The 17,966-nt window shown below is 40.4% G+C and overlaps 1 protein-coding gene across 2 annotated transcripts in view; it reads right to left on the bottom strand.

Annotated features, from left to right (window-relative positions):
* ITPR1 (inositol 1,4,5-trisphosphate receptor type 1) overlaps positions 1–17,966 on the bottom strand; it is a gene marked incomplete at its 3' end in the record, with an annotated part of 162,775 nt that overhangs the window by 110,225 nt on the left and 34,584 nt on the right. For both annotated transcript variants that reach the window (XM_082004787.1, XM_082004786.1), the window contains exons 3-13: positions 16,030–16,145; positions 12,407–12,493; positions 10,606–10,764; positions 9,243–9,341; positions 8,691–8,774; positions 8,461–8,607; positions 6,983–7,078; positions 5,495–5,539; positions 2,353–2,507; positions 973–1,072; positions 342–502 (exon numbers count right to left, since the gene is read on the bottom strand). In XM_082004787.1, the coding sequence (XP_081860913.1) occupies positions 342–502; positions 973–1,072; positions 2,353–2,507; positions 5,495–5,539; positions 6,983–7,078; positions 8,461–8,607; positions 8,691–8,774; positions 9,243–9,341; positions 10,606–10,764; positions 12,407–12,493; positions 16,030–16,145 (1,249 nt within the window). The remainder of the gene's footprint in view (positions 1–341; positions 503–972; positions 1,073–2,352; positions 2,508–5,494; positions 5,540–6,982; positions 7,079–8,460; positions 8,608–8,690; positions 8,775–9,242; positions 9,342–10,605; positions 10,765–12,406; positions 12,494–16,029; positions 16,146–17,966) is intronic.

Raw genomic sequence — 17,966 nt, forward strand, 5'->3', positions numbered from 1 at the left:
GTCATATGTTCAGTCTTCACAAGATGGATTATAAATTCCCACACTCAATTTGCAAAGCCCATGAAGAAAGGTATGCTGTGGATTATTCCTCCAAGTTCACAACAACAGTTCTCATGCTCTCATTTCACAGAGCAACAGGGAGGGTTTGACCAAATAGGCTTGAGAACCTCCACTGTGGACATGTCAACAATAAAACCATCAACTTTTTTTTTTTTTAATCTAATCAAGGTGGAAAAAAAAAATCCCTCTCCTGAAGATAGCATACTTAAATAAAATTTTCAATGAAACAGTTACTGTGTAAAGGTAACAACATTGTCTGAACTCAATTCTTGCTTCCTTACCTTCTTTCATTCTGGGTTATTGTTCCCTTTTCCAACTTGCCAGCAATGGAACCTAAAACCTTACTTGCATCATTTGCAAAATCCAAGTCCCGAACCTCCGCAGGGGAAACTGGTACTATAGCAAAAGCTTCTTTGTCCTCTTTCACTGGAGAAGTACCAATCTGAAACACAGAGAATTTTTAGCGTCAAATCAAAAGGCAGAAAACAAAGTAATGATTCACATACTCAGTGATAATAAAACAGAATAAAAGCCACACTCCACTTAGACAGTACGAGGCTACTGATGAAGTCAAACTTTGAGAACAGTACCACTCTGTGCAAGCTTAAAGCTGTTCCTAAATTCAGAGAGACATCAGAAGAGATTGCAAAACGTTGCAATAAACAGTGGAATAAAGTCCTCCTCGTGATGACTATCATACACTAGAAACAGAGCAGTTTAACTAGTAAACTACTATGAAAACCTAATGTTTTAGATAAAACGTTTTGCGTAAGAGCACTATTCATAGCTGCTACACGGCTTGCCGTCTGACAAACCCAGCAGTCTCAAGGGACTGGGACTTATCCTGTCAATACTACTTTCGTGAAAGTACAGGAATCTAAGGATGTGCTTACGTAGAGTAACAAGACTTACTTTAAGCATCACAGGTTTCTCTTCTTCTTTATCAATAGGGATATTGGTACTATGAACCCAGGTGTTAGTGCAAAGGTGTCTAAGTCTGACGTAAGAGTTCCTGAAAGAAAGTCAAAAGTTTCAAAGCATGAGTCATTTTCCCAGATGGGAAATCCTCGCATTGTTTGAATTGCACGATGTTGGCAGGAACAAGTGGGAAAAGAATGTCATCTTTATCCATGCTACATACCGTAACAGGAATAAGACCTTTCTTTATTTCATTCTGTAAATTCACCTTAAGAAGTCTTCTTATATAATGAAATAGATTCTGCTGTAAAACAGAACTATGTCTATATTTTGTTGCTGTAACTCAGCTGCTGCACATTAACAAATTAAGCCTCTTCCAAATCCTCACATTTCCATGTGCTATAGTGATCTGTCAGCTTCCTCCCTTACCTATGTATTTTTCAGCCCATAACTCTCTATTTTATATTTTCTAAACTGAGAATTTTCAGACTAGCTATATGAAGAGCCAGCGTTGTACAAGCGCCAAAGGTCCATTAAGATACCAGAACACATGGCTAGCATGCAACAATTTTCTTTAGCAAAAGTCAACGAGTCCTTCATCTATGAGGACAGCAGTTCCCAGACTTCATTTTCTCAGGTATTTCAGGCAATGACACTCTTTTGCATCTACCAGCTCTTTCATAAAAGATGTCAAGCCACAGTCAGACGAGCATCTTGGGCCAGGGTAACAAACTGTCTCTCAGCTGCAGTACCTCCCTTCTCCAGACAACCATGGCAGCCCAAAGGAGAGAAGCAGCAGCCAGGATGGCTGCTTTGGTGGCCATGTTAACCTCTGCTAACTTAAGAGTCTCTGATGATTTAGAGAGTTGCTTAGATAAAGCAGATGGAACAAATATGCTGTGCTTTCGCAGTGACAGCAAAGAGCCTGCATACAGACTGTGTGTCTTTGAAGGATACAGCATCTTTTGAGTACCAACTCTATGAACAATAAAGGACATGTAAACAACAGAAAATGAAGTGCTAAATACTTGGTATCACCTCCTAGCTAACATAATACAGGCAGGTCACCAGAGTGACTTGATAAGGACACCCAAGGCTTTTAGTCTTTGCCTTGTTCACTGGCAAGGAAGTCAATCTCAATTTTCCCATCTGTAAAATGAGGCTCTGTTACTTAGAACTCAATAACTCAATTATAAAGTACTGAAGTGAAGCTTCAGGTACTTGCTAAATATTTCTATATTAATTTGAGGAGAATCTTAATTCCAGAGGATTTAAAACAAATAAAATAGTGGGAGACAACTTTACCTTAAAAAAAAAAAAAAAAAATCAAACTCCAAAACAGATGGTCAGTTTTAACACTGTGCTTAGCTGTACCTGGGAACAAGGCTGTCTCCTCCTCGCAAGGTGGTAGGGTCCAACTCAAATATGGAGGAGATATCATTTCCTTCAGGCACGGACACCAGAGAGTACGCCATCTTCTCCTGAGCACTGCGCAAGCCTCTTCTGGAGGCATCCTGCTCAGGGTCCAGCTGGGGAAGAAGTCCCATCACACACAGTCAGACCAAGCCCTCCAGACCCACCTGCCTAGTGTTAAACAGATGCATCCTGTCATTTGCAGACATGACTCTGGGCCACTCCAAGGACTGGTTAAGACAGCTGGGCTTTGGGACACCAGGAAAACTGACAAGTAGCTGCTCTTGCCAACCGTTTCTTCGCTTTCCCTGGTGTTAATAACTTCTGAGCATTTCTGGATCACAAACACAATAAATCCTAAGCCACAGAGGTTATGTCTTGCAGACAGTGCCAGAAGAGACTCAGAATCCCCCAGTCATACACCCCACAGCGCACTGGGAACTCTGACTAATTTCAGACGACCCACATCTGCTAAGATCCCCGCCCCAACACTACCAGCTCTTGAAATGTGTTTGACATACCACAATTACCACTCTAACAAAGTAATTACATGAGCTGCAAATATAAAAATCAGCAACACTATGTACCAACAATTTCACTGGGAAATAATCACCTTCAGCAGCAAAAATGGGACTCACATCTATCAATCACAGACAAACGAAACAGAAAGCTAATCAAGAAGTTAGGTGTCTTGCTGTTCACACTTCAGCTTATGATGCACTCAAACACAACGATACACTATATAGGACATGGCATCAGGAGTATCTTTATTTCCAAGGTGCTAGCAAATTACCAGCCTCCTTTAACAAAGTAAAGATACTAACATCAACCGAGTAAAGCCCTGGATTTTCAGAAGAAGGGACAAAAGGTAGGAAAAAATGAAGATACTAGGGAAAAGGAACAACTTTCTCTAAAACCGCTTCTAGGGAACTAGCAGTTATCATGAGTCAATAAAGAAGTTGCTAACTGCCTGACACGACACAGGAGCCAGCTGCCCACATACAAACATCTAAATCCTAGATGTAATTTTCAAGTAACCAATTGATCAGCTTCTCTCTGATCTTAGAACCAGTGAAAGGTAGGCACCCAAAGTAGCCAGCACTCAAGCAGCTGTCTTGCAAAGTTCTGGTGTAAGGCATTGCAATCCTTAAACATATGGAAAAGGTACCTAATGCTGCTTGTGCCTCAGGATACTCTGTAGTTAGCACATTTCTAGTCAATGAACCTGGCTGTAAAGTAGTAACATTTAAAGTCTGATTTTGCACATGGAAACAGACAGTTAACTGCATGGAACAGAAATACACGTTGGGAGTGTGCCTTCGAGAGAAAAAGCAACTATACACTGAATAGAGCCTATCTGGAGGCTTTATATCGGGATAAATTCACTCACTTGAATGAATTCTCCGCATTTCAGCTGTCTCCATCTCCACAGTAAGGCAACTGCTCTTTATTCACAATTTGTACTTCAGGAGACAACTGGTCAGTTATTGAAACTGTGACGAAGCTGAAAATGAGCAGTAAATCAGGCAGTAGGATATGGGGCTATTTAGGGAGAACTAAAACTTCAACCCCAAAGTTGACAAAAGCAGTCTCTTTTAATGGTGCAAGGGTACTAGCTGGCATCTCACCCATGCCCATTTAAACCCCATTCTTGTGCAGCTCACTGAGGTATAAGGAGAGACCAACAACAAAACACTGTCGTTGAGCTGTGCAATGAAACCTGCCGTCTTGCAGCCAGCTCACATTTGGATAAAGTTGGAGTTTAGATAAAGTTGGATAAAGCAGCCTACACCATCCTGTCACTACTGGATGTTAAACGATGCAGTAATTCCGTGTCAGAATTGAATTATGTGCTCCTGATCCTATTCTTTATGGTCTATTTTTGCCACCTAGTGGTAAAGAGGCAGCAGGGAGAAAATCCACAACTGAAGCCAGGGCATTATTATCAGAAGGAGGCAGTAACAAAACACCGGTAGGATGGAAGTCTACATAAGAGACCTTGACACTGATTAACTTTCAAAAAGTTAAGCCAACAAAATAGTTGGCCCCCCAATAGCTTCGTGGGTTTTTTAGTTAATTTTTTGTTTTTCCAGTATGTTTACTGAAATCAAAGCTGTCAGAAGATCAGTGTTTGCTGCCAAACACCACCAAGAACTAATCAGGATAACAGCTCAATGTCTGACAGCAAGGGTTAACCTTTTAATGGCCAGGATATAATGACAAATCCTTTTAGGAGGAGAACTCCACCTCACAGGATTTCAAAGCATCGCAGTACATTCATCTCCTTTTGAAAATCAGAGGAGTAGTTCTTTTTCATATCCAAATGGAGCAAGTCTTCCATAATGCAGGATAAATGGCCAAGAAAGCTGCATAAGCTTACAATCACCTCTGACTAAAAAAATGTAATCCACAATGGAAAGTGCTGTTCCAGTTTTATCCGTTTTCAACTACTGAAGCAATGCTGCTTCCCTTTGACACCGAAGAGAAGCTTCTATTAATACAAAGCATCAGCACACTCAATCTTTGACACAACGACATTTACCGAAAACAACACAGACTTGCTTTCACAGGAAAATCAGAAGAATGGCACTGGAATTATTCTCACTCTGCCATTCTTGCTCCCTAGACTCTTTATCCTGGCTTTCCTGTGACAAGCTAAAATGAGAGGGAATTCTTTTCTTAAACAAGGTGGTCAGACGGCTGACTGGCACAGCACTACGTGAACATCCCGGTAGGGACGCTTGCCAGCCAGTGTCACCTTGAGCAACTTGCTTTTCAGACCTATTCAGGAGAGTGCTTCAAGGAGGCAAAGGTTTAAGAAATAGGAAGACAGAAAAAGAGATGTTACAAAGGGGGGAGGGCGAGGGGGTCCAGGTAACATATAAATTTGGTTCCAAGTGCATTGCTCTTCACTAAAGCCTAATCCAGTTTTCAATATCCACTCCTCTGGATAGGCCTTAAAAGCCTTCAGATCATTCTCAGTGCTTTACTTTCTTCACTAGCAACAAAGCCTGGACCATCTACGCACTGGCCAGGCAAATACCTGGGCCTGTGTCAAGCCCTCCTCAATCTGGGGCAAGATCATACTCTTGCCTATACTTACTGAGGATTGACACTCCAGGTCATCTTCCTCATAGTCAGGGTTTACCTGATGAAACAGAATCACAGGCACGTCAAAACTCTAACAGAGCTGCAAGTGGGAAACATCCTCAGCGCAGTCTAAACCAATTTTGTAAAAAACGCACTCTACTGCTACAGCACTACCAGGCATGCAGAACAAATATACTGTGCAAACCGATTCATTTCTACTCGGGCATCTGTCTGTCCATGAATCAAGCAGTTAAGTAATCTGCGAACATGCAGAGAGATTTATCTTGTTCAGGATAATCACTAAAGGAGCAAGAGGGGTAGAGAGTTACCAAGTTTCAATTGTGGGAGGTTTTTTTTTTTTGGTTTTGTTTGTTTGGTTTGTGTGGTGTGGTGTTTGGTTTGGTTTTTTTAAATCCCAAGTGGAATTTCAAACTAGAAATTACCGGCTTGGCAGAAATCTTCTGGAACAAACACTATTCTAACCATGGATCAGGTGAGCAGTCTCCTCTGGTATATTTTTGCATGATGTAAGACCATGTTTTTGTTTTGGCTGATTAGCAAACCCAAGATTTACTGGAAAAAGCTGTATACTGGATCACTACTGAAAAGGATTTGTGAGTGTGCATGTGACAAAATGCTGCTGTTTTTCCAATATGCTTATTAGAAGAATATAAAATGGGATATTTTATCTGGACTTTTCCCACTGATGCTCTCATGTCAATAGCATGGGCTGATAGCACCGTTCTGCCCTGCTATACACTCTTAGATCCAGGACAGCTTTTACTTGCAGAGGTTTCTGTATTGGCATATTGATATGCTCTAAAGTAAATAAAACTAGTTTTAATAAACATTTGCAAGTGTTAAGCAGCAAAACTCACAAAATTAAAACTCCTGAATTTATTTATTTTTTTAAAATAAAATATCTTGAAATCTAATTTCAATGGGGAAAGAAGGATGTTTACTATGGAGAGAGAAAAGAATTTATTTATATTGTGCTTTGACATCTAAGCATTATCTGTAGTTCTTACAAGACTGGTCTGCAGTCTAACTGCATTTCCATTTTACAGTCTGTTCTACAATTCCAGTCAGATTTCAGTGATTCAAGAGAAACTAACAGTAGTTGAATTCATTTTCCCCCAAAGGCTCTCAACTCTTTACAATTTATTCATCTATTAATAAATTCATCTTGATTCTACTGCCTACATGACAGGATACTATTTAGTGTCTGTCCTTTGCAGGAGAAGAGTTATTGCCTCTAGAATTCATACAAAAAGTGAAAGAAGCTCAAGACTACCCCTGTACCTTGGTATTTTTTCAAGCCTCTTCCATCTTGTTTTCTATGTTTAGCCATCTACTTTTGTATTAATACTAAGGACCCAAACATCACTCTCCTCCCCTATGTCTATTTTTAGGGCAGGAAATGAGAGATTTTCAGAAGGTGTAAAAGGAAGAAAATACTGCGGAAGAAAGGCAGAGTTCCTAAGCAAGCCCCAACACCTACCTCTGCTGCCAGGTAGTGTCCAGTAGCAAGGTGTTTGAACCTGAAAAGGCTATTCCAGTAGCCCGCACCACCACGACAAGGATCATGCTGCACCACCTACAAGGAAAGGGAAACCACATTTACACCGTGTGTCAGTGACCTCCCTTTCAAACACAGCATTTACTGTACTTCACGTACAGCTAGGAGGAAACAGAACGACGAGCTCCAGAAAAGATGAAGCAACCTTTCATATGTGAACACCACACAGCATGGTAAATACTTTCAGCAGACTACAATTAGTTCACCCCAACAATTTCAATTTTCTGTTCATTGTCAAGTGACAGTATCTGTTTGCAAAGTCACTGACCATGGCTGGCGCTCCACTGGAGCCTGGTGAGTGATGGCAGGAAGATCATGGTGCAAGTAGGCAGAGAAGTAGTTAAAGAAGGTGGTCTAAATGTGCATGTGTCGCTAGGTCTTAAACAAACCTCCTACAGAAATGCAACAAGTCCTTCACCTTTTTGGTATAGCTAATTTTTGACCTTCTGAAAGTGGGTGAGGTAAGACACTTGGAAATGTTTCAAATGCAATGGCTTTGTAAAAAGACTTGTATTTACTCTCTAACTTCTCCTGTAGCAAGCAGAGCCTCCAACATCAGATGATCTGTTACTCCATATCAGCTTCCCTGTGGGTACCCACTTCCTTAGGGAAAACTCAGCATTGCTGAGCTGTGCCTTTCAGGGAAAGACTAGCTTACCTCTTCCTCGCATTTACCAACAGTAACTGCATACACATAGACAGTTACTGCAGAAGCTAATGATGTGTTCTAAAATGTCAACGTAAGTTAATGCTAGGTAGGCTTTTAATGTATATCGAAGCAGATACTTTTAGAAAGAGAATATGAAAAACACCTATCCACTGTTACAATTGGTTTTATGATTCTCATAGGCAGTTAACACAGCAAGCATTTAAAATCATAAAACAACTCTAATCACACCAATAGAGTGAGGCTATTTTAAGAAGTCAGTGATGGCCAAGGTGTTAGTCACACTATTTAAGAGCCAAGTAAAGAAAAAATGGTCCAGAAACAATGCACAGAGACTAGCAAAGGGTTGCAATCTCCTGTCAAATAAGGATGTGCATAATCACATTATTCCACACTAAAAATAGAGTGTTCGGTACACTCAGCAGGACACTTGAAATTATGAGCTGGTGTTAAACGCTAGTGACGGGTAAGAAAATGACTTTGTAGATGCTTCTCTGTCCCCTTTTTCTGAATTGTGCAGAACCTGAATTTGAGAGCTATCTGCTGCAGCATTAGAGATCAGAACTCCTCTTTGATTTTGCACAGAAAACACAGTAAGAAAAGGAATTTTATGATTAAACTTCTAACACCAGGAAGACTTTTACCTAAAAAAAGAAATCCAGGTACACTGTTTTTAAACAGAAATAGTAATTGTTACTATACAGCCACTGCCAGCCTGGGTTACAATTCTTACCTCTACTTCCCACAGGGCTTTTGAACTGGTTGCAGACGTGGCTGACTGTCTCCCTGTTGTTCTCAGGAAGACATGCTGCTTCTTCCTGTGCTCATCGCAAGTCAGAAACTTCTCCTGTTCTGCATGAAACAGTCTCACCACATCCCCCTGTCAAAGCCCAGACAGCATGGTCAATATAGGCATTACCCATGAGTGAACACATTACAAGCAAGTAGAGTTATGAGTCTTACCCCTTTGAGAATATCATCTTTGTTATCACTCCATTTCATGAAGAGGACTATTTTCCAGCTTGTATTGCAATTCACAGAGTTGACCTAAAAGGAGAACTAAAACCATAAGTTCCACTGTCTCGCGCCTGAACAAGATTCTGCCAAAGTACTGCCTTACCTTTTAGATGATTTTCAACAGAATACTCCAGTCCCTGTCACTTTACTCTAGAGAAGGAAAGCTCTTTCTGCATTTACTCCAGAGTAACTACAGAGCTGACTTGCTAGGAAGTCACTTGCTGCACATCTCTGTGCCACGACTTATGATTTTTTAAGAAAAATTTTATTTTTAGCCAGTTAAGCAAAAGTGATCAAACTCAAACCTCTGTCCAGTGCCCAATTGATGAGAGATGTCTGAGAGCTATATTAAGTTGCTAATTAATAAGATAACCACAAAGCCACAGGCACCAACCAACTTACTGATAACCTGATTTTCATAAAACACATGTCCTAGCAGCTTAGCTGAAACATGCAGAGGTTTGTACAGTTGCTCCAGCTGTGTCAGTCTGCCCTTACCTCATTGCATCCTGGGTTATCAACAAGCTGATGACTACTGGCGTGAAGAGGCTGGCCAGCGTTGACGGGATTCAGGACTACTTTGTCTCCAATGACAACCTGTAGATAAGTACAGCATCAGACAGAAACTTGCAACCTGAGAAGGCTCTTCTTCTTTCTTTTTTTAATGGGAATGATGGGAGGAAATCACCTTCTTGCATTTGGAGAGATGCCAGTCTGAGTATGAAAACCAGGATTCTGTTTGCTTCAGAGTTCAGCTCATCATACACAGTCATTCAGGCAGAAAAAAAACCCCTATACTATTGGATTCAGAGGCTTGCAGAAGAAACACAGACTGCAATTCCGGTAACTAACCTATCTGCTGCTTTCCATGAAGTTGTTTCATTGGTTAACATTTAACAAATAATTCCTATAGCAAAAGGTCAGCCAAAAACCCTCCTCCTCCAAGACACACTTTCATTTGTAAAATCAGATCCTTGACCAGGCTGGCATATGACTCAAGACAAATGCACTTTATTATGGACAGTGAAGGTCCTGTTCTTCCCTTCTTCTAGGGCAAAGTCTAACTTAAACTAAAAACCAAAAAGCCTTTTCTGTATTGAAAAGAACTGTTCTTAGTGATAAAGAGTCTGAGAACTGTTGTGATTTAAAAGAGCTTAATGGCCACTAAGATGGCGCTACCCTGTGCTTTGGCTTTACTGTGTGCGTGTGTGTGCCTTAGAAGAGGAACAGCCACATCAAAATGTATGGGGCTACTCTACAGGATCAATTACTCCTATTTGATAAAGGCCGCTGTCTTTAGATGCCAAATATATACCTAGACACTGAAGCTTATTACCTCATGATTTTAGGCAGACAGTATACCCAGGTTACTCAGATTTGGAAAAAAAAAAAAGAGAGAGAGATTAAGAGATTAAAATGGTAATGCATTTAATTCAGAACCAATTATTTTCCAGATTTCCTATGAACAGGACCATTTAACCTCATTACAACCTCACTCCTCATATACAAAAAGATGATGAATTTTGATTTCAAACCGACAACATTGAAAACCAAGATGCTATTTGTTCCAAATCTACTGATGGAACTCAACGTTTCCTACCATTTTGAATTGGACAGGAATTGTGAGAGGCTAGTGTAATTAGGTCCCTCATTCCCTCCAACATTAAAGCATTCCACATTTCCAAAATACAAGTTACCATAGCAATTTTCCTCCCCCTCATGACAGCAGAGGAAAAAGGTTGTTCCTGCAACAACACGCACTAAAAGATCTGTGCATTTCATTAATTGCAAAACAGGCCTTCTGAAACAAGGTTTGCCAAGCTGTGCACAAATACATGAAAATATTCCTCTTAGCACTTACACTGTCTCCAATGGAACGTAGTTTATAGAAGGGCTGTATGTAGAACCAGGAACCTTCATTTCCAGCTTCATCCAAGGTCACCCTCATAGCATTCTTCTCTAGCAGGGCTGGAAGTCTCTTATTTACTGTTAAGTATTTGTTACTTTTTAAGTGAAGCAGCTAGAATAAGAATTAGAGTTCAGTTCTAAGAATGCTCATTTTTCCTCCCCTCAATAAATAGCAAGTGTGCGTAAGATGACCACAGTATAATACAGGAATTAAAATAAAAACTAAATTGTATAAAAATACTGATGAATCCAGGCACAATTTCACTTACACTGCTTTCAGTATATATACAGTCCTACAGCACAAAACATCTTCAGCTAATCCAACAGTCCCTTCTCCAGCAAACAATAAACACTTAGAAACGTTCTTGCCACTTTACAACAGCCTATTCAAAAACCCAGGATCAAAAGCTGTAAGATGCTGGGGACTAAGTGGTTTTCCCTGGTAAAAAGGGGGTGGTGAGAAGGAAAGCTGCTCTTATCTTGCTTTGCTCTGTCTGATTTAACAGAAAACGTGACTGCTCCTTTGAAGACTCTCTTCAAAAAACTCCCGTTCTTCAACCTTCTGCTGCGTACCACCTCGCAGACTGCACAGCATCAGCATCAATATGTAAGCTGCAACAGGTCACATTCCAGCTCCCAGCCACTCTGCTCCAACCAACTGTGGTCAAATTTACAGTAAATTTAACAGAGAGGTGCTTTTGTATAGAAAGGGCTTTTTCATGCCTTTTGGCTACCATAAATAGTGGTTACTCACAGAAGATTTTGGAGTTATGGGAAAATATTGGTAAAAAATATTGCTGCTCTTAATAGTGTTGATGCTTGTAGTCCAATCAATAAAAATGGATATTGTTATTTTTCTTTCATCATTAAAAGTAGATTTTTCTTTGCCTCAAACACAGAGGCCAATAGCACACTTAATTCAACCAAAGCAGGGACTTCCCTGCCCTTCCTCCACCAGGCTGCTCCAAATCCTGCAATTTAAAGGGCAGCCAACCAATTTCTCCTTGCAACAAGAAAGCCCAGTCTTGCCTGTGCTGCTAGCCACCCCCTCTGTTGGCTAGTATTATGTCAGTAGAATAAAATAAAAAGCATTTTTAGAGGAATTTCTTAAGTTAAGGCTCAAAACGCTCAGGCAGCTATCCCTACTTCTGAAGAGCTGAGGCACTCTACCTAGTGGAAGTAGGTCTGCTTTGGTTCCAGGGTGCACCCACACCTGCTGCATATTATGTTCCCCATTAAACACCTGTTTTTTTTAACATTATTATTATACTTTCCATTTTTATTGGGTTTAACGCATTATTAAATATTTGTTAATCCATTCCCTGCAATCTAGCATATCCTTTGCTTCAGTGGACTGTAACTACTTATACGGCTTGATTTTCCTTCTCTCCGTCAGTTTATTATTTGACATGTCAACATTTGACTGTGCAAGGCCGTATTTGGCATTGTACAGTGCCTGTGCCATCTTCCAAATGGCCAACTCTAATGAAGGCTCTAAGAAGCGTTTCTGAAGAAAGCTATCATATGGTGACCTCAACGACAACAACAAAAAAGGCACGATTAACCCATAATAAAAAAGTGACTCCACCATAGCTATACGTCCAGTTCTTGCTTCACAGGCTCCCACTTCAGGATGTTGTCACACCCTGCAAAGCTACGGACTCTTGTCCATGAATTCCAGAAATTCCAAGTTACATTGAGCAGGGGAGTTTGAGCAAAATCCTGTACAGCTTGCAAAGGCGTTCATGGCCTACCTGGATAACATTGCCATACTGGATGACCGTTCCCAGCAGCTTTCTGTTTTCAGTTTCATTCTGTTTCTTTTCCAAATCTGCCGCATGCTGAAAGTAAAGGAGAACCATTAGATTGCTGACTGTTTTATAAAAAGTGTGGCCAGGCACTCGAGGTTCTTCAAGAGTATTTCAAAGAACTGGAAAAACAGCGAGCATCTGAAACAGCGCAATTTCTTTTTTTCAACTTCTAACAGTGTCATTCCCAATTGCCTTTTTCAGTTGTTTAGGAAGATAGACACACGCCATTTAAGCAATTCTTAATTTGCGTATAATTTGACAAAATTTTGGAATAAAACATGAGATGGAAAATTCGGACAAGACAAAAGACAAGCCATGAGAAGACAACAACGCACCTATGGAGGTAAGGTGGAAAGGGACGGGTAACGACTCGAGCCAGGAGGTCTGTATTACTTCCCACTGACTTCTATACAAAGAGAAGGACCTTGGCTTCAGATCTTCATTTTACTTTGCCAATATAAGCCCCAACTTTTCCATAGCCTGTCTTTTTACGACAACTCTAATCATCTTCACCATGCAGCAGAATTATTCAGAAGACATTTACAAAAGCCCGCTGCAGCTCTGGATACACGAGTTCCCGACGTGCCAGCAACACCGAGCGCGTACTTCATCAGGCTGAAGGATACTCTGTGCGACGTTACAGACCGGCTGCAAGAACGCAGCTGGGCATTTCTGCATCACACTAACACGGTAATACAAGGGAAAGTCCTTGCAAAATTGAATGATCATATGGATGCATTGTTCTGTTTAATAACTTAATTGATAACTAGCCTCTCGCACTTTGTTTTGTTTCACAAGAAATGAGCTATTTTGCCAAGCCCCTTTTTAAACCATTTCATTCGGTAAAGAAATTCTCTCTTACTTTACATGAAAGACAGGGTTTTTCCATTAAAAACATCTGTGTTTGCTTTAACTGATATCTGGTAGTAGAGAGTAATTTAAAAGTAGACTTTTCTGGAGGCTAAGCACTGATGTTTATGGTTTGGTGCCCAGATCTCAAGGACTATAGCAGGTCTAGTTTTCTCCTGGAGGAGAAGAAAGTGCCCACAGTTCGTAACTGCAGTAATGTAAAGCAGTAATAACACAGGACAAAACTTAGCTACTACAATGGAAGAGCTACCTGCATACTGTTATAAAATTTCAGCATGTTCAGCTTATACAAAATGTGCTATTTTTAGAAGTTGTGCTAGTTATAGTAGGTGGCTCTTGCTCCAAGAGAACCTGGAATACAGCTGCTCATTCAAATTCAAGAATATATTCAGAAATATATTAGAAACATATATTTCTATTTTCCACAATGCGGAAAAACTTTATCCCTATTACTGTTTTTTTTTTTTTTCTCCTCGATTTCAAGTTATTTTGTTGAGAAAGGATTTCTCCAATACACCAGGGCCCTCTCAACTATCAACAGCAATCACATAAGACAGGACTTCTCTGCCTGCACTGGACTGGGTGCCACACTTATAATAAGTAAAGAAAATAGTGTATTCGGTGAAAATATGATTAAGACTTTGGATGCATTTCAAAAGCACACACCAAAACTGACAATCATTCAAGAAGAAAGAATAATTTTCTTTGGCCACTAGATGTCAGCTTCTCAACCAGCACTGATTTCTTGATACCAAAGAAAGACAAGTGTCCCAGATTTTAAATCCCTTAAATGGCATTAACTTAAAATAACCTGACCTCAGCATTGAGCACTCCACAGCAGACAATAAATTCCACCAGCAGACAAACAGAAGCCAAAAAAGGCAAGTGATGATGAATACATCTTGCATCACCAATTGCATTACAAATTATATGCAGTGATAAAAAAAATCTCATCACCGGCAGAGCTAACAGTTGTATGCACATTTTCCAGGGCATAGTCCCCCAACAAACATCATGCAAAATGCAGGGTTTTTTAGTGTATTCCATGTGCCAAAAAATGGAAAAGATGACAGATGTGCCCATATGATTGGCAGAAAAATTAGTGTTGATATATGGGTGATGTACATGGAACCATATTCTTTTCCAGCCATGTACCAGCCCCAGGTCACTGAAGGCCTGATTTGGCACATGCTACATGAGAGATTAGCCTTTATGTCAAAGTGATGCATGTTAAATAATATCCAATAAAACTGCAAGGTACTGAAATACTTTCACCAAATCAAGCAAGCAGTTCATGCATGGTGGTACATTTCTGTACAAACATCACTCAGCTGGGGCTAAATACTGGAAAAATCTAATCTTGTATTTCCATAGGGACCTCGGCACAAAACGGGAAAATGTCACACAAATAGGAACAGGTCCCAAACACCTGAACTGGCACGTACTAAGGAAAGAGAAGATAACTTTAAATGACCTTGTAATCCAGGGCAATTACACAGTATTTTTCTTCTACATGACACAGTATTTAGACCATACTTTCTCTTAAAATCCATGAACTCACACACATAACCTGCAGGCATAAACTCTCCCCTTCCCTTGTACACCAAAAAAACCGAACTCCGAACCCTCTGTTACTGAAAGCTTGCTGGCATGGTCTACTTTGATCATCATTAAAGGGGCAGGAGAAATGCTGCACAAGTGAGGGACCTTTGTGCTACAAACAGTACCAAAATAGCTTTCTCCTTGCCAAGTTAATACTTCTAGGTTATAAAATTATGTTTTCAGAAGTAAAATGAGTCAAACAGCCTTTGTGAAATGCGGGAGCAAGGCAGCCATATGGCAATCAGCAAATGACACTCTCCTACAGGGCCATTTTGTATTTCAGTCTACAATGAGCTTAATATAGGCTTAAAGGAACTAAAAATATTTAGATTTGTAATTTTGACATGAAGTACTCTAGCTATGCAATTTTAACATAAACATGAAGTTTATTTAACTCTAAAGTCAACAGATGGTATTTAAGTTAGGTTGGCTTTTTTTTTTATTATAGGAACTCTAAAAACAGCAATCAACTGCCTTACTGGGTTTTCAACGGCTCAGCGTCAACATTTTACCCAGAAAATATTAAATACCGCAAGCTAACTAGGAAGGAGAGGCTGTCTGGCCTTATAATTACTCATAATTACCCATCAATATCTAGATGTATCAACAGCAGCTATATTTTTTTGAGGAATCCCAAAAGATTTATCAGACTGGTAGCTCAGACGGCATCTACCAGCCACGAACGCCTGTGACTTCCCACGTTGAGACGCAACGCCTGAGAATCCTCTACTCTGCGTAGTTGTTTGAAAAGGTCCCCTTTTCACACTGTTACCACCCATAATGCCCACGTAGACCACTACTACCGGTTAGCACAGGTTAACGACAAAAGCTTAAATGGCTACCGTGACTCTAACCCAATATCACACATACCGATATTGGGACACACACAGGCCTTGAACAGCATGTTGTCATAAATCAGAGGATGATTAAAGAGTTAGATCTCAGTGACTGTCTCAAAGGAGTCTTGTATACTGATTTCTATATACTTTGTTGGTGTCTCCAGGTTAAGTGTGTCAAGTTGATTGAAAATACTTATTTAAAGCAGTATGGGTAAGAGTGTTATGATCAGCAGTAGCCTTACCATGAATACTTACATGCAGTTTATTGAGTAGCACGGCGTCTGTTGTGCTGTTAGCTCCTGGCTTTGCTGCTTTCCAGAACTGCTTTTGAGCAGAGTACCGGTTCATGGGACATAGTTTGAACAAGCAATCTATAAAAACAGAAGAAATAAACAGAGAGATTGCTTCAACCATTCGTAATTATCTGGATTTTTGCTGCTAACATTGTCCAAATATTCCAGCAGCAAGGAAAGGTTTATAAACAAATTCCAAAAAGCTCTTGATCAGACAAACGCTTTTTTGAGCAACAGGAATGTTGCCCCATGAATGATAAAAATTAACTGTTGCTGCCAAACATCTGATGCAAGAGCAGAAAATTTATAACATGTTCCAGTCAAAAACACTACAATACTAAAATGGTAACAGATTTCAATGCTTTCCCAGGCAAACAGATCCATTTTACACACTTACAACTTTTTGGTTTTCTACTTTAGCAGGTAGGCTACTTACCACAATTAATGTTAGGTTGGGGGTTTTTGGTTTGTTTTTTTCATTGTTGTTGGTTTTTAAATCAAATCCCTTCTACTGCTAGGGAAAATGAGGCACAAAGGATTGGAGAAACTCACCCAATAAAGTAGCAGCAGCATAAAATCCCCCAAACAATAGCACACACACAGAGACATTCAACACACAGCTCCAGGTAACAGCAAACCCCTCGGGGTGTCGGGTTCTTTACCCAGTCCATCGACATCGTTTATTTAACATTCTGCCTGGCGAAAGCCAGGAATCACAGCTCATTAGTCTTATTAAAAATACATTTTTATATTGAAGAGATACTAACTTATCAGTAATAAAACCAAATTAGCTGCATTTACTATTTTTCCTCTTCTGTGTTGCTAAGCGACCAAACACGCAAAAAAATAAAGCTATCCAAAGACAGTGCCGAAGGTAGCAGCTTAGAAGTTTAAACGAAGTGCCAAAAAAGCCAGAAGGGTGTTCCCAGTGCCTCCTTGGCAATGGCGTGGATGGAAGACTTGAGGCTTCTAATTCAGATGGTATTTCTCAAGGCTCCCGGTGTATTCTGACAGGCAAGCGCTGCAACGCGGGAAGCAGTGAGCTGAGCAGGGACTCACCTGGGCTTCTATCTTCACTCTCTGAGAAGCACAGCTGGTTATGGGCTACCTTGCTAATAGACACATCAGATGGATGTCAACCAAAAATGGGAAAAACCCCACACTGAAGACAAGTCATTTCAGCTCTGCCAGAGGCTGAAGTTGCTGAGCCCCGTTAGAGACAGTCTTTGATAATTTTACCTCAGGATGCCATTTGAGATGGACACCTTCACTCTTTTCATGCCTTTCTTAAAGAAAAGAGCTATTTGATGTCACTCTGCTTGCCTGATCAATCCATCCTCAAAGCACCATTAGAACACAGCAGCCAATATCAAACACGTTTCACAGAAGGGCAAAAGTCTGTCTTCGAAACTAAATCCCCTTCTAACAGGGTGCAGCACCCATGGCAGATTGTCATTTCATGTCAGTGAGCCATCGACTGCCAAATGGGCTGATCAACTTGTCCCAAACCACCACAGTGATCCCTGCAGCCTGCTTAGCTGGTGGCCCAGTATGCCAGCAACAGCTACAGGAGGAGCTGGGTATGGCACTGGGGATCTTTAATGGAGTGACACATACTGGGGAAGAAGAGGAAGAGCTGAGGGCATGTGGAAGGAGATTTAATTGCACCTACCCACAAATACTCACCTCCACTTTGACACTACCAGCTTACAGCTTCTGAACAAACAAGAGAAGTGGAAAACGAAGTGCAAACCACACTTCCCAGGTTTGCTCTCTTCAACGTCTTTTTCATTTACATAAATGATTCACAGAGATTGACAGCACAGAACAAATTCAAAAAGCCACTGCAGAGTGGCACTTTAAGCTAAGACTATGCATTGTAAGCAACACACCAGTTAA

Source organism: Phaethon aethereus (assembly GCF_964289735.1).
Source record: "Phaethon aethereus genome assembly, chromosome: 11".
Taxonomy (NCBI): Eukaryota; Metazoa; Chordata; class Aves; order Phaethontiformes; family Phaethontidae; genus Phaethon; species Phaethon aethereus.